The sequence below is a fragment of the Bos mutus genome, chromosome 4, assembly GCF_027580195.1.
Source record: "Bos mutus isolate GX-2022 chromosome 4, NWIPB_WYAK_1.1, whole genome shotgun sequence".
NCBI classification, from domain to species: Eukaryota; Metazoa; Chordata; class Mammalia; order Artiodactyla; family Bovidae; genus Bos; species Bos mutus.
In genome coordinates this window covers 72,820,146-72,837,042 of record NC_091620.1, presented here as the reverse complement: position 1 = coordinate 72,837,042, position 16,897 = coordinate 72,820,146, and the positions used below count along the sequence as shown (strand labels likewise).

The 16,897-nt window shown below is 36.4% G+C and overlaps 1 protein-coding gene across 7 annotated transcripts in view; it reads left to right on the top strand.

The window, feature by feature from the left end:
• Window positions 1–16,897, top strand: part of KMT2E (lysine methyltransferase 2E (inactive)) — a 91,253-nt gene that overhangs the window by 61,039 nt on the left and 13,317 nt on the right. For all 7 annotated transcript variants that reach the window (XM_070369647.1, XM_070369643.1, XM_005901446.3 and 4 more), the window contains 3 exons: window positions 444–553; window positions 5,075–5,339; window positions 6,882–6,980. In XM_070369647.1, the coding sequence (XP_070225748.1) occupies window positions 444–553; window positions 5,075–5,339; window positions 6,882–6,980 (474 nt within the window). The remainder of the gene's footprint in view (window positions 1–443; window positions 554–5,074; window positions 5,340–6,881; window positions 6,981–16,897) is intronic.

The window sequence follows — 16,897 nt, the reverse complement described above, 5'->3', positions numbered from 1 at the left end:
GGATTTAATGCGTGTCTACGTACCTGGAACAGTGTGTACCGTAGAAAAGTATAGTGTTAAACTGTTCTAACTGTTTACTTATAAACTGTATCATTACTTCTTTTCATTAAATCAAAGATGCCATCAGTTGTAAAACTCTCATTCAGAGATGTTAAAAGATGAAAAAATGTGCATCATAGAACTGATGAAATAGAGTATTTTCATTTTGATGCTACTTGAGCCTGTATCAAACTTGCATTGATGTATACCTCCTTCCCAGTTGATAATCACTGATTTATGTACAAGTCTTATAATTAATAGTGTATTTTCCATGTTGTATTTTGAATTACTTTGAAAAGAATAGTTTTCAAAATTGCAAGATGAAATGCTCCTAAAGGTAGAAAATAATTTATAGAGATACAAAACTACTTCTGGAAATATAAAATTATTCTTTTAACTAACAGGTGAGGCATGAAATTGAAGATGGAACCATACATCTTTATATTTATTCTATACAAAGTATTCCAAAGGGAACCGAAATTACTATTGCCTTTGATTTTGACTATGGGAATTGGTAAGTTCAAGTCTGTTGTTCTGAAATAATTTCTGAATGTCCCTATAAAAATATAGGTATTGTCATTACTTTTACAGCATTTTATTTTTACTTACCATTAGGCAATTTAAAATACTTGGAAACAAACATTTTGGTATCAGCTTCCATTATAGCATGGTTGCTTAACTCTTCTAAGTTTTTCTTTTTTATTTATTTATTCTAAAAATAAAATTTTATTCTAAAATTCTAAATTTTCTTATTTATTGTTGTTATATAATGCTTATAGTATAATAATTTGTAATCCTAATTCAGCAATACTGACATTGTTTAAGAATTTTTTCCTTTTCTTTCTTGTATTTTAGGTAGGGTGTGCAATTTTAGTCATTCAGTTAATTTGGTTAATCAATAGAAATGGATGATTTCACTTTTTGCCCCTCAAAAGAAAAGAAAAATTGTGCCAAATTTTCTTTGCAATATAAATTGAAAGGGTTTGTGGAGATCCTGCAAGGAAACTCTGAGAACTATTGTTCTGAAACACTAGGGGGTAAGAAAAGTTAATTCTGAGTATAAAAACTTCAATTTAAATTTTCAAAAAGCTTACTGTAAAAAATAATAATACACAGGTCCATGTAGGGAGTTCCCTGGTAACCTAGTGGTTAGGATTCTGGGCTTTAACTGCCATGGCCTGGGTTCAGTCCCTGTTCAAGGAACGGAGATCCTGCAAGCTGTGTGAACCCCCCCAAAAAAGTCCATGTGCCTACTTTCCAAATTAAGAAAACAAAACACTGTCCACTGAAGGCCCTCATGTTTAGCAGCCAGATTGCATTTCTATTCCCTCTTTCACTAGAGATAACTGCCCCCTTTAATTTGGTGAGTTTAATGTTTTTACAATGTCTTTAGATGTCCCTAAATAGTAACCAGTAATTTTGTATGTTTTAAAAATTTATGTAAGTTACAATCTGTATTATTTTGCATTTATCTTTTCTCATTCATTACTTTTCATGAGATTCAGTTCTTTTGTTATGTGTAGCTCTAGTTCATTACTTTCACTGCTGATGTTATTTATCCATTCCACCATTGGTGGACCTTTAGACTTACAAAAAATGCTGCATGTGTACATGTTCTCCCCATGATAGGCACCTGGAGGTAGAATGTGTTCGGTTGTAGAATGTGTCCAAACTCAGTTTTTACCAGATACGGATGAATGACCAGTTTATATTCCCATAGCTTTACTTCCTTGCAGCACTTCTTTACTGTACAACTTAATCAAAGTTAATCCATGTAGTATCTTTAAAAGTTTGTGTGGTATCTATTTTACATGGAGACATTTTTAATGCCCATTACGTTATCTGTCAGTGAAATCTCTGTTTCTTCAGTATGCATCTCTACTTGATTGTTGGAGTCAGATTTATCCTGATAACTAAAGTATTTGCTTTTTGGCTCTTTCTCCCCACCCCCACTCTGCCCCAAGGTTAAATTTCCCAATTTAGCATAATGGATCTTTACTCATTGCTTTGAGAGACTCTTCCCGTAGTGGGTAAAAACACAAGCTTTTTATAATATGGCTCTCTGGTTTCAAATCCTAGCTCAGTGACTTGTATTAGTTACATAACCTTGAACCAGTTTCGTCATCTTTCTGCCTCATTACCTCATTATGAGAATAACACCACCTTACAGGAATGTTTAGAAGAATAAGTTAACACATATAAAAGGTTTCAAACAGTTCCTGGTACAGAATAAGTGCTGAATAAATATTACCTGTTGCCATTGTTACTATTTGCAGTTCTATTATCCTAAAATCACAAAGAAAATACCCAGAAAGAGTTAGTTTCTATTAATACCTGATTTGGAGAGTCAAAGCGTAGAGCATAATGTTTGAATTGTATCCTTGATTCACAGAATTAGGCAGTTTGATATGTATCTTTCTACCAGTGTTGATCACTGATCAGTGCAAAGAAATAGAGAAGAACAATAGAATGGGAAAGACTAGAGATCTCTTCAAGAAAATTAGAGATACCAAGGAAACATTTCCTGCAAAGTTGGGCTCAAAAAAGGACAGAGATGGTATGGATCTAATAAAAGCAGAAGATATTAAGAAGAGGTGGCAAGAATACACAGAAGAACTGTACAAAAAAATCTTCATGACCCAGATAATCACGATGGTGTGATCGGTCACCTAGAGCCAGATATCCTGGAATGCGAACTGAAGTGGGCCTTAGAAAGCATCACTGTAAACAAAGCTAGTGGAGGTGATAGAGTTCCAGTTGAGTTATTTCAGATCCTAAAAGATGATGCTGTGAAAGTGCTGCACTCAATATGCCAGCAAATGTGGAAAACTCAGCAGTGGCCACAAGACTGGAAAAGGTCCGTTTTCATTCCAATCCCAAAAAAAGGCAATGCCAGAGAATGCTCAAACTACCGCACAATTGCATTCATCTCACATGCTAGTAAAGTACTGCTCAAAATTCTCCAGGGCAGGATTCAACAGTACATGAACCATGAATTTCAGATGTTCAGGCTAGTTTTAGAAAAGTCAGAGGAATCAGAAATCAAGTTGCCAACATCCATTGGATCATGGAAAAAGCAAGAGAGTTCCAGAAAAACATCTATTTTTGCTTTATTGACTATGCCAAAGTCATTGACTGTGTGGATAACAGTAAACTGTGGAGAATTCTGAAAGCCATGGGAATACCAGACCACCTGACCTGCCTCTTGAGAAATCTGTATGCAGGTCAGGAAGCAACAGTTAGAACTGAACATGAAACAACAGACTGGTTCCAAATAGAGAAAGGAGTACGTCAAGGCTGTATATTGTCACTCTGCTTATTTAACTTACATGCAGAATACATCATGAGAAACACTGGGCTGGATGAAGCACAAGCTGGAATCAAGATTGCCGGGAGAAATATCAATAACCTCAGATATGCAGATGACACCACCCTTATCACAGAAAGTGAAGAAGAACTAAAGAGCCTCTTGATGAGAGTGAAAGAGGAGACTGAAAAAGTTGGCTTAAAGCTCAGCATTCAGAAAACTTAAGATCATGACATCCGGTCCCATCACTTCATGGCAAATAGATGGGGAAACCATGGCAGACTTTATTTTCTCGGGCTTCAAAATCACTGCAGATGGTGGCTGCAGCCATGAAATTAAAAGATGCTTACTCCTTGGAAGAAAAGTTATGACCAACCTAGACAGCATATTAAAAAGCGGGGACATTACTTTGCCAACAAAGGTCTGTCTAGTCAAGTCTATGGTTTTTTCAGTGGTCATGTATGGATGTGAGAGTTGGATTATAAAGAATGCTTAGTACCGAAGAATTGATGCTTTTGAACTGTGGTGTTGAAGAAGACTCTTGAGACCCTTGGACTGCAAGGAGTTCCAATCAGTCCATCCTAAAGGAAATCAGTCCTGAATATTCATTGGAAGGATTGATGTTGAAGCTGAAACTCCAATACTTAGGCTACCTGATGTGAAAAACTGACTCTTTGGAAAAGACCCTGATGCTGGGAAAATTTGAAGGCAGGAGAAGGGGATGACAGAGGATAAGATGATTGGATGGCATCACTGACTTGATGGACATGAGTTTGAGTAAACTCGGGGAATTGGTGATGGACAGGGAGGCCTGGTGTGCTGCAGTCCATGGGGTCGCAAAGAGTCAGACACAACTGAGCAACTGAACTGAACTGGTGTTGAACATGAAATGAGCAGGATTATTAGAAATTTGGAAGAGTAAATTATTTTTTATTGTGCTGCTGCTAAGTCACTTCAGTTGTGTCCAATTCTGTGCAACCCCATAGACAGCAGCCCACCAGGCTTTGGTCTTTGGACTCAGACAGACATGTCTTTGGACTCAGACAGACATGTATTTGAATGTTTTCCCTAGTACTTAATGTGTGACTTTGGACAAGATAAAACTAACCCTCTGAGTTTTAATCTCATCTCTAAAATAGGAGTAATAATTATCACTGCTGTGAAGATAAGAGAATGCAATTATGTTTCAAGCTTCCATTTATTTGAAAGAGGGAATACTTAAGGGCAAAAGGAATTAAGACTCAATTTTTTATCAAGGTAGCTTTTTAAAGAACTCTGGTTATTGAAATCATTCCTTTAAGTATAAAACAAACTAGTTAAGGTTTGATATTTACCTAGCATTTTTTAATTTAAGTCAGATTTAGAGTATTTTATCATTTTCCGCATATATATTTTATAACACACTGAAGTAAACTTTTTTTTTTTTTGGCCTTGATATAAGCCATGGTATCATTTTACTTAAAAAAAACTCAGTTTTAGCTTACAGTTTTGTTTTTTTCCTTCTATAAACCATCACTGGTGATCCTTACGATTGGTTCTTCTAATTATTATATTGGTTTTATGAAAAAATAAAATTTATTTTGTCATAGTTACCAGGGATGAAAATTAGTGAAAAGGAGTGCTTACAATCAGTAATAGCATAGAGTTTTGTAGAGATACAGCTTAAGATGGATTAGAAAATTTTACAGTTTATGTCTTGAATAAATATTTAAGTGATTTTCTTTCCAGTAAGTACAAGGTGGATTGTGCATGCCTCAAAGAAAATTCAGAGTGCCCTGTTCTGAAACGTAGTTCTGAATCCACGGAGAACATCAATAGCGGTTATGAGACCAGAAGGAAGAAAGGCAAAAAAGAAAAGGATATTTCAAAAGAAAAAGACACACAAAATCAGAATATTACTCTGGATTGTGAAGGAACAACGAACAAAATGAAGAGCCCAGAAACTAAACAGAGAAAGCTTTCTCCACTGAGACTATCAGTATCAAATAATCAGGTATGGAATTTTATTATTTTAGGACTAACTGGGTTTTTTTTTTTTTTTTTTTAACATTTTAGTTATGTATTTTATTTTTGCTTGTACTGAGTCTTTGTTGATAAGTGCAGGCTTTCTCTAGTTATGAGGAGTGGGAGCTACTCTTCATTGTGGTGCATGGGCTTCCCCTTGCAGTGGCTTTTCTTTTTGTGGAGCATTGGTTCTAGGCAAACAGGCTCAGTAGTTGTGGCCTGGGGGGGCTCTAGAGCACAGACTCCAGTAGTTGTGGTACCTGGGGTTAGTCGCTCCACGGCATGTGGAATCTTCCCGGACCAGGGATCAAACCTGTGTCCTCAGCATTGGCAGGCAGTTTGTTATCCACTGTACCACCAGGGAAGTTCTCTACTGACTCTTGATGATAGAAATTAATGGAAGAAAATTAATTTGTGATATTTTAAACTTTTTTAATGTAAAATGGCTTAAAATTAAGTTCATTCTATTATTTAAGGAAGTATACTTATAAACATAAAACACAGATTCTGCTAGAATTTGTACAATATTTGTTAAACTATTAAGGAACAACTCACACAGGAAATCCTTGTAGAATTGAATATAAGATTTTTCTAAGACTGAGTAATTTAAACATTTTTTCCAGATGACACTGTTCTTATGTTTATAATAAATGTTCTTATTTATTAAGAACTCTAAAACTTAAGCCATAATGTTTTTTTTAATTTGGAACATGCATGCATGTGTGCATGCTAAGTCACTTCAGTCGTGTCTGAGTCTCTGCGACCCTAGGGATTGTAGCCCGCCAGGCTCCTCTGTCCATAGGATTCTCCAGGCACGAATACTGGAGTGGGCTGCCATTCCGTCCTCCAGGGGATCTTCCTGACCCAGAGATCAAACCCCTGTCTCTTAGGTCTCCTGCATTGGCTAGCAGGAAGTAGGTTCTTTATAGCTAGCGCCACATGGGAAGCCCAATATTCGGGACATAATGAAGTAAATTCTGTAAGTGTGACATAAGATTTTTGAGAGGAAATTCTCTTAGAAATATGTAAGATAAATTTGGGGAAAGAGTTTGGCCTATTCTTCTGCTTCACCAGGAAGTATTTTGTTATATGCCGTCTAAACAAGTGGAAAGACCTTTTAAATGTGAAGATTAAGTAAGATTTTATTTATCTCCAGTGTCTTATTTTCATAAGTTTCCCTTAAGTTTTAAATTGAACAGATATTTACTGAGCACTTGGTATTTGTAGGCACTAGGTTTTGTGAAATAATATATATGTTTATGTGTTGGGAAGAATATAAACCTCAGGCTTTGTGGTCTCTATAGATAAAATAATATTATTGACTAGAATTTTTAAAAACAACATTATTTGATTGCAGGATTTTTAAAAGTTTCCTGAATTAAGAAACCAGTTATAAATTTCTGAAATGAATTTAAGAACAATTTTTATGTTTAATTAGTTCAGGATGAAAGTTATTTAAAATACATTGTTCAGTGTCTGTAGTTTGTAGATGGAGGAGTAGATTCTTAAAGCAGTTATTTCCATCTTTCAGGAACCAGATTTTATTGATGATATAGAAGAAAAAACTCCCATCAGCAATGAGGTAGAAATGGAGTCTGAGGAACAGATTGCAGAGAGGAAAAGGAAGATGGTAAGTTGGAAGGCCAGTAGCAGCTTCACGCTGTCACTTGTGTTTAGTGACATTGTTCTTCCCAGAGTACTTGTTGCTGCCTTTAGGTGGGCCTTTACCTTGTTCTTTGAAATTAGCAAACAGGATGGTGTCACGGAGCATTTCTCTTTGGCTTTGTCATTACCATTCAAGTAACTTCCACTAATCTTTTGTATTTTTACTGTATATTCACTAGACAATTTAGAATTTGTAACATTTATGAAATACTTTTAACATTTTTGAAGCAGTGTACTGTTAATAAATTTTAATGCCAGAATTACTGTTCAAATGTTTTTCATTATTTAACTAAATGTATTTTTTCTCTTCATAATTTAATGTAAAACAGAAATGGAGTTTAAAAGATAATAGCACTAACATGATTTATGCAAAAAGATACTGGCAACTGCTATTTCTGTATCTCATGCTGCTATCATAAAATAAGGTTTTCATTAAAAAAAGTTTGGCATTTATACTCCTTGTATTATTTATTTGCAAATACCTGTATAAAAACTAGATCAAGATATTTTCTTAAAAATCCATGGTAATTTAGCAATTGATAAAATGTCTAGGCCAGTTAAGAAAATATTGTGGTATAGTTTGCCTTAAGATTTGAAAATGTCTTTATCTATCAACTGATGATCTTGGTGTGGGTTTTCCCCACTCCCTTTTTATATGCTTCCTCATTTCCTGTTTCAGTGATCTTCATGTTGTGTTTCATGGACTCTCAAGTGTCACTGTACTTAGTGGTAGTATCTTTGGATTTTGGTCATTTGTAGGCCTGCTTAATGTAACTGTTTTGTTGCCTTGATGGTCATTACTCTAACATTGATGTATTGTTGATATTCAAAACTGCAAAAGCGATGCCAAACTGTTCCACAGCCTCAGGGTTTCAGAAGCACTGCTCTGATAGGACAAGGGTAGTGTTAGGAATAGGAGAGAAGGAAAACAGGAGAAAAAATATTGGTGGTTGCATATAAAGAAAAAGGAGTTTTACCTCTACCTAGAGAAATTATCTTGACCCTTTTCAAAGATTCAGTTACATCTAATAAATTACTTGTACCTACCCCAAATACCTATGGCCCTTTTTTGACTTGATTTTCAATATTGGCCTATTTCACTCCACAATTGTCATAGCTTTGTCTTTGTAATAATCCTGGAGAAGCTTTTAGAAGATCACTTTATGCTATAACTGGTTTCTGTTTGAGGCATGTGTCTGGTAAAAATATGGCTTTAAAGGATATAACAGTGCTTGGGGACAGTCGGGGTGGGGATGGGGGCTGGAGATAGGCAATGGGGAAAGGGAAAAAAAAGAAACTCAAACCTGGAGATTTGTTATATAACTCTGGGGCTGATTTAAAAATACTTTCTTCTTTTAGTATTGCACAAGTTAGGGAAACCCATAACATCCTCATTTTCAGATCCCAGTAGAAAATACAAATGCCTTTTATTGAACATGATGGAACTTTAAACAGGCAGATAAAAATGCTTTCTTGGGAATCCATTTTTGTCCTGATTTTGTCTACTAGTATGGTATATTGACAAATGAATACTTCATGTTTTTATATGTATTTTAGCATACTAATTTTAATATCAGTATTTTTCATAGGAATAAACAAATGTCAGTATTTAGAATTTGGTATTTTGAAGGGGTGTGAAATTTTTTTATTGAAGTATAGTTGATGTACAGTGTTACATAAGCTACAGGTATGTAATATAGGGATTCATAATTTTTAAATGTTAAACTCCATTTATAGTTATTATAGAACATTGGCTATATTCCCTGTGTTGTACATTATATCCTTATAGCTTATTTTATACCTAGCAGTTTGTACCTCTCAATCCCCTACCATTATATTTCCCCACCTCCTCCTCTTCTCTCCCCACTGGTAACTACTAGTTTGTTTTTTATATCTGTGAGTCTGCTTTTTTCTTGTATTCACCAGTTGTATTTTTTAGATTCCACATATAAGTGATAACATAACAGTATTTGTTTTCCTCTGACTTATTTCACTTAGCATAATATCCTCCAAGTCCATTCATGTTGCTATAAATGGTGAATTTTCATTTTTTATGGGTGAGTAGTATTCCATTCGGAGAAGGCAATGGCACCCCACCCTAGTACTCTTGCCTGGAAAATCCCATGGACGGAGGAGCCTGATGGGCTGCAGTCCATGGGGTCGCGAAAAGTCGGACATGACTGAGCGACTTCACTTTCACTTTTCACTTTCACGCATTGGAGAAGGAAATGGCAACCCACTCCAGTGTTCTTGCCTGGAGAATCCCAGGGATGGGGGAGCCTGGTGGGCTGCCGTCTATGGGGTCGCACAGAGTCGGACACGACTGAAGCGACTTAGCAGCAGCAGCAGCAGTATTCCATTGATGTGTGTATGCCTGTGCATATATCTATATCACATCTTTATCCATTCATCTGTTGATGGACACTTAGGTTCATTTTGTATCTTGACAATTATAAATAATGCTGCTATGAACATTGGGGTACATGTATCTTTTCAAATTAGTGGTTTTGTTTCCTTTAAATACTGAGAAGTAGAATTGCTGGATCATAGTTTTAATTTTTTGAGGAACCTCCGTACTGCTTTCCTTAGTGACTGCACCAATTTACATTCCCACCAACAGTGTATGAGAATTCCCTTTTGTCATACATAACAGTGTGACAGTCCATGGAATTCTTTGGCCCAGAGTACTGGAGTGGGTAGCCTTTCCCTTCTCCAGGGGATCTTGCCAACCCATGGATCGAACCCAGGTCTGTTGTATTGCAGGCAGATTCTTTATCCGCTAAGCCACAAGGGAAGCCTGAGAATACTGGAGTGGGTAGCCTATCCCTTTTCCAGAGGATCTTCTAGAGTTCCCTTTTGAAATAAGTTCATTTAAAATCCTTGGCTCTGTAACCTGTAGCCTTCAAAGTCACTGTAATGTTGTTTGTTGTAATTTCAATATTTGCCTTGATGTTTTAAGTATAGAATTTTTGCTATACTCAAATGAGAATGCAAAAGCATGCATCTTAAGAATTTATAAGCAGCCATGACCCCCCAAGTATTATTATTTGTAGTATATTGTGAAATATTTTGCTTAGAAAAGTTTGCTTAGAAAATGCTAATCAGCCTTTATTAATTTACACACTCCCCTGATAGCTCAGTTGGTAAAGAATCTGCCTGCAATGCAGGAGATCCTGGTTCGATTCCTGGGTCAGGAAGATCTGCTGGAAAAGGGATAGGCTACCCACTCCTATATTCTCAGGCTTCCCTTATGGCTTAGTGGATAAAGAATCCGCCTGCAATACAAGAGACCTGGGTTTGATCCCTGGGTTGGGAAGATCCCCTGGAAAAGGGAAAGGCTACCCACTCCAGTATTCTGGCCTGGAGAATTCAATGGACTGTATAGTCCATGGGGTCCTAAAGAGTAGGACACAACTGAGTGACTTTCACTTTCTTCATAGTCTAGTGTTTGTCTTTTATACTAGGTTATAGGCTAGGTTATCATCACTAATTAGAAAGATAGGTCAACTCCTGAAAAACTTAGGTCAATCTCATTTAAATTTTCTCCTGGACAGAACAGACTTTAAATCATTATAATAGGAGATACCAGTCCTCATGAGATTGGGGTATAAAAAGAGTCAGACTTTCCTCCCCTATAAGTACCATGTAATAACCAAATTCAAATATACTTCAGCCTATCCTTTTGTAGTACAGCTTGAACCATATGAAATTTTTGAGGATAGTTTTTAGTTACATAAATGGCAGTTCCATACAATATTAGTATGTTGCTTAATATTCGTATGTTGCTTAATATTAGTATGTTGCTTGGTCTCCAAAAATAGCACCAGTGTCTTTATGTATTTTGGTTGCTACTTAAGACAATGTCTCTGCCTTCAACAGTTATAGTGCAGCAGGAAGTGTGGTAAAGGAGATACAAGACTGGTGACTTACGGCTGGAGGGTTCAGAGGCCATTTTATGAACTAGGTAGAATTTACAATGGACCTTATGATGTTTAGTGAATAAGTACAGATTAGTTTGTGGCTCAATTGTGTGGAATTGAATGGGTGGTTATTTCTCTAGGGGAAATAGCCTGGAGGTGGTTATGTGATAAATCACATTTGGCTGGAATTTGCAGGCTGGTTTTTTGGGTGAGGTGTGGGGAAGGATATAGGGTAATAAGATTGGTTGGTTGTAGATCATATGAAATGCTGAATGATTAAGATTTTATGGAAGAATATTCAAATCATTATATGTCCAGGATAGGAAGCCATTCTTTTATTAACAGTTTCCTTTTTCCTTCATTATGGTTTGTCCCATCCCCGCCCTTTAAGAATTTATTACCTGCTTACAAAAGCTAACTTGTGGTTAAATGGTGTAGAACTGAACAGATGGTTATTAGACATTTTCTCTTGAGCAAGAGATACTTCTTTGTCAGTGGGTTGAAACTGACTTGGGAGGATCTTACAGTGATCCTGCTGCTGCTGCTGCTAAGTCACTTCAGTAGTGTCCGACTCTGCGCGACCCCAGAGACGACAGCCCACCAGGCTCCCCCGTCCCTGGGATTCTCCAGGCAAGAACACTGGAGTGGGTTGCCATCTCCTTCTCCAACAGTGATCCTAGTTAAGCTGAAATACAGTGGGTTAAAATACAGTAAGCTGTACTTCATCTGGTTGCTTATACTTACCTGGTTCTAAAACTGGGACTACTGAATAGACTCCCCCAGTTCCTTGGTAGTTGAGTTTAGGTGGTCATAACCTTGTGAAAGGTTAAGTGTATAGAAGGGGGTTTGATATTGGGAAGCTCACCTTATTTTGATGAACTAACAGGTGATAAAAACTATAAAACTTTTGAAAGGTTTAAATTAAAAAGGAGGTTTACTTCCCCTCTTCTGCCCCATTTATAATTAAAAGAAAAGAACCTCCTTTATATATAGTATCTTCTAATATTGTTTTCAAAATAATTTTTTACAACCTTATGGAAAGACTGTACCTTGGGAATAGTCTGGATAATATTTGATGACTCTTTGCGACTCCATGGACTATACAGTCCATGGAATTCTCCAGGCCAGAATACTGGAGTGGGTAGCCTTTCCCTTCTCCAGGGGATTTTCCCAACCCAGGAATTGAACTGAAGTCTCCTGCATTGCAGGTGGATTCTTTACCAGCTTAGCCACCAGGGAAGCCCAAGAATACTGGAGTGGGTAGCCTATCCCTTCTCCAGCAGATCTTCCTGATCCAGGAGTCAAACCAGGGTCTCCTGCATTGCAGGCGGATTCTTTACCAGCGAAACCTGTGGTTCCAGTGGTCTTCACACTTAGGAGGAGAGAAATTTGAGACCAACAAAGGGTATGAAAGAATAGTCACCTAGGTGTGAAGTTCTTGAACCTATTAAGCATTTAGGACAATCTAAAATTAACTGTGTATCACTAAAATAAAAATTGCATAAGGGCAAGGATTTGTAGTTTTATTCATTGTCACAGCCATAGCTTCTAGGGAATAAAAGATGTCTGCTTTTGTAAAAGTAGGTGGTCAATAAATGAGCTAAACACTAAATGTTCCTGGCTGCCATTTGAAGAAAGCTATATAGGTAGGCCCATGAGTGTGAACTAAGTGAAGCTTCCTTATAGTCCAGGCAGTGCCCTGGAGGTCTTACCAGGATGCAGGATTCCCCAGTTTTCTCAATATTGATCTTCCACATCAAAAAGTATTCTGTGGATGTTTTGTGAAAGAGCTTTGTGGCTAGTTGAGTTTAGTAAACAATCTACCTTGTCCCCAACTTGGAGATTTCCAGTATACGTGGTGTGTTTAAATGCTCTTGAGAAATTCTGTTTGTCAGCATTTCCTAAATTTGTATTAACACACCCTTGCAATTTGTTTTGGTGTTGACACCTTTGTCATACCACAAGTTTTCATTCCATAGAAAAAACACACTCAGAAAACAGTGCTCTGTAGAATCCATGCTCTTACTAATGCCTCCAGGAAGTGACTTGGTTTAGATCACTTTAGAAGATGTAAAAGGATTTCTAATAATAAATAGTAAAATATAAGCAGGGTAAATCTGCCAGAAAAGTCATCTGACATGTATTGTTCATTTCATTTTTCTCTCCTCACAACATTAATGCTGATTACTAGTTTTAATTTTCTAAGGTCCCATTTTCTCTCATTACTGTTAAGGAATTATATCTTCAAATATGAATAGTCAGTGGGTAACTAATCACAGTATTGAATAGCAAAAAGGAACCTATTTATTTGTATAGGTTTTCTGTTCATACAAAATGAGGATATGCAGCTTCAGCTGCCTTAATTAAATCAAGATTTCCAAAATCTTGCTTAAAGATTTCATTACATGCCTTCAAATAATAGTGATATACGTGGTTTATATACTGTTTATAGTGTGTATATAGTGTATATACAGTACAAAAATTTGGATGTTATATGCTGAGCACCACCTAAAGTACTGGTGAACAAAGAAGGCAAGGGTCCTATTCTGGAGCAGCTTTCATGGAGGATGGGGTATAAGGAAAAACATCAAACAAGAAACAGCACTGTGAGATTAAAGTAAATCATGTGGTAGAGAAGAAACGGAGATATTCTTATGGAACAGTTTTATTGGTAAGCAATAATCTTACCATTTAAAAAAAATTAGTTTCTAATTCCTTTTTGAAAGGATAAGGGAAGTTATTTGAATAAAGTGTGAAAGTGTTAGTCATTCAGTTGTGTCCAAGTCTTTGCAACCCCATGGACTGTAGCCTGCCGCGCTCCTCTCACCATGGAATTCTCCAGGCAAGAATACTGGTGTGGGTAGCCATTCATGTCTCCCGAGGATCTGCCCAGCACAGGGATCAAACCCGCATCTCCTGCATTGCAGGCAGATTCTTTACTGTCTGAGCCACCAGAGAAGCCCTTAGTTGAGTAAGAAGTCTTTTCATTTCTCTATTTCAAGATTGTAATAGAGTAATTTGGCAGGTTGGCCCTGCCATTTCCCTTTCCTTTAAAAGGCAACTTTGTTGTTTTAAAGAGCTACTTCCTACTTGGTGGCAAGGTAAAAAAAGAAAAAAGTACACCACAAGTACCTAAATGTCTTCATTTTCTGTATCCTTCTTAATTCTTACATCCTACTAGCAGATTTCCTTCCAAAGATACTGTAAGGCGTCTGCAGTGCATAAACTTACTTTCACTCTGCTTCAAATTACCAAATGTCTCTAATTGTAGTGAATTTTAATGGTTTACTCAGTTTATAGTTTCACTGTGATATTGTATACAACTTTAATTCATCTTCTTTATTATGTAATTCTTGAACTATATGGACTTTAGGCTTTCACCATTTGTTGAATAGGGGGCTTAGACAAGAAGATCTCTGTAACCTGTTCCAAGTACAAAGTTACGTGATTCCAAATTACAGTTGTCCTCCAATGTGTTTACACTGAAGTAAACACTTAAGTGTTTACACTTAGTGAAGCACTAAGTTGGAATAAAAATTCTCACTAAACCCATTCCTTAAATGATTAAAATCCTATAAAGGGATATTATTAAGCAGACTTTCTTACAAAGTTTTCTGCTGACAAAAACTACTCTTTATGCTTTACTGTAAAGTGCATAAACTGAGAAATAAGTCATAAAAGTCATCTGTAGATCTCATCAGAGATCTCTCATAGTTTACTTTAGCACCTAACCCTCCAGCAATAACAGTGTGTCAATTCAACCCTGTCTGATTCTGATTCTATATCAGGGTCTAACAATTGCCAAGCTCACAGAGAATAAAAATGACTTTTTGAGGTCTCAGCAGTCATTGGCTTGGAAAGTCTGGATAATTTAACAACCACATCCTAGTGGTAGACTCACATGACAAGTATTACCTAAACTACATCAAGCCCTGATGTTAGGGGCTATAGACAGTCTGCTGGGGCTAATTAAGACTCCTAATTTCTAGTCCCCTGTACAAACAGCTATAATTATCTCAAGTAACGTATAAAACTTTATTTTTCAGTTAGATCTATAAAGTGGATGGTAAATTTTCAGTCATTAGATACTGTATATCTGGTTGTGTGTCAGTGTATTAAATTCTTGAATATACAAGCTGAATGACATGTGGAGTTTAAAAGTAGATTAGTAACTTTTTTTTTTTCACATAATCAAAGGTATGTTTACATTTTCTAATGTGTGTTTTTTAAGACAAAGCTAGGTTAAAGCTATTAGGATAGCTGTTTAGTGCTTTCAGTTAATAGTTGAAGTAACTATAGGAAGAGTTATGCTTTTTATGTAATATGTCAGTGGTTGGTAATTGGGAAGAAGAGAAAATCAGAAGCCAGGAAACTTGGATAACAATTATGGTTCTGCCTTTTAGAAATTCACTTAATATACATGGGCTTTGGTTTCTTCAGCAGTGTAGACTGATTATTTTTAAGATCCTGACTAGCTCAAAAAAATTGAATCATCTTTAAATAAAGGATTTTGCTTTACTGTCAGTTATATTTGTTCAATTTTTAAATGAATGAATTTTGTCTTTACACCAAATAATTTTATCTCTCTTACTCTAAAACAAGTGAAAAATGGATTATGTCAAAGACACTGCTTTTTGCATAAATTCATATTTATCTTAGAAAACCTTGAATAATTGTGGATTAGAAAATACCTTTTTTGGGTGCCTGGCTCGTGGGTAAATTGTTTTACATATAAAATGATCCTTGCTAAGACTAGTCTGTTTCTTTTGGAAAAGTATACTTTTCTTAGATTTATTTTTAAATGTATAAGCGCAATAATGAACCCCGTCTCTTTCTACCCACTCCCATTCAACAGGTGAAGCAATTATGAAAATCACATTTTTCAGCTACTCCAGACTTCTAAGTTTAGGGTTTAGAAAAGTCCTAATATATGGAGAAAGGATTTTTATAGAGAGCCATAGATGAATGGCGGTTGAGTAAAGTGTGAGTTATAAGACTTGAGAGACATGAATTAGCTGAAGAATGCAGCTTTGAAACTTCCAGTAAAAAGATAATCTTTTGCCTGTGTTCTTTATTTTAGTGTCTTATTAACCATTCCAGACCAAGAAAGCTAAAGATGCAGATATCTGTCCATGAACAAGTAACCTTACCTCTTTGGATCTCAGTTCCTTACCTGTAAAAGAGGGTGAGGATAACACATTTATAAGGCCAACACATTTGCAGTATGGTAGTTTGTTTTACCATCTGAGCCACCAGTGAAGCCCTTAACTAATTAGAAAGTTCTCAGAGGGGTTTTGTTTATATATTTCCCTTATCAAGTATAATAAAGGAAAAAAAAATACAGGAAAGAGTTAATAGTTTCCTTAGTGTAGGTGTTTTGATGCTTGAATATCTGCTAATTACTCCAACTCTAAAGCTCCAATGTTGAGATGATCATGCAGCCAGATCTTGAGTTACTGATCTTTCCTATGTCAATGACGACAAAGAAAGACAAATGGATCTGAACCTCAGGACCTGGTTTTCTTCATTTGGAGAACTGGACAGTTGATTGACCTGCTTCTTGTTTCTGGTTGAAACGGGAAGCATTTACCAGGCCCACTGGGCAAGGCTCTGGGTCTTGCTTTTAATGCTCTCTCTCCAAAGAGAACTGATGCTCAAAGGAATTTGTGCTGTTCCCCAGTCTGCCCTGGGAAGAGTAGAAGGTAGAGGAATGCCTTATAGGAATTATAATGGAAGACAAGAGAACCGAAATAGAAATAATAAATAGCACTTATGGAATGCCTACCATTTTTCAAGTAAGGTTGGAAAACTTCTTAGAGATTTTATATTTGAACTCATTAACAATTCAGTGAAGTATTGTTACCCACCCAGGGTTGTTATGTTGCCTGGGGTCATGGATAGAGTCATGATTTTAACCCCAGTCTTCACCCCACAATATCCTGCTATGACGTATCAATATATT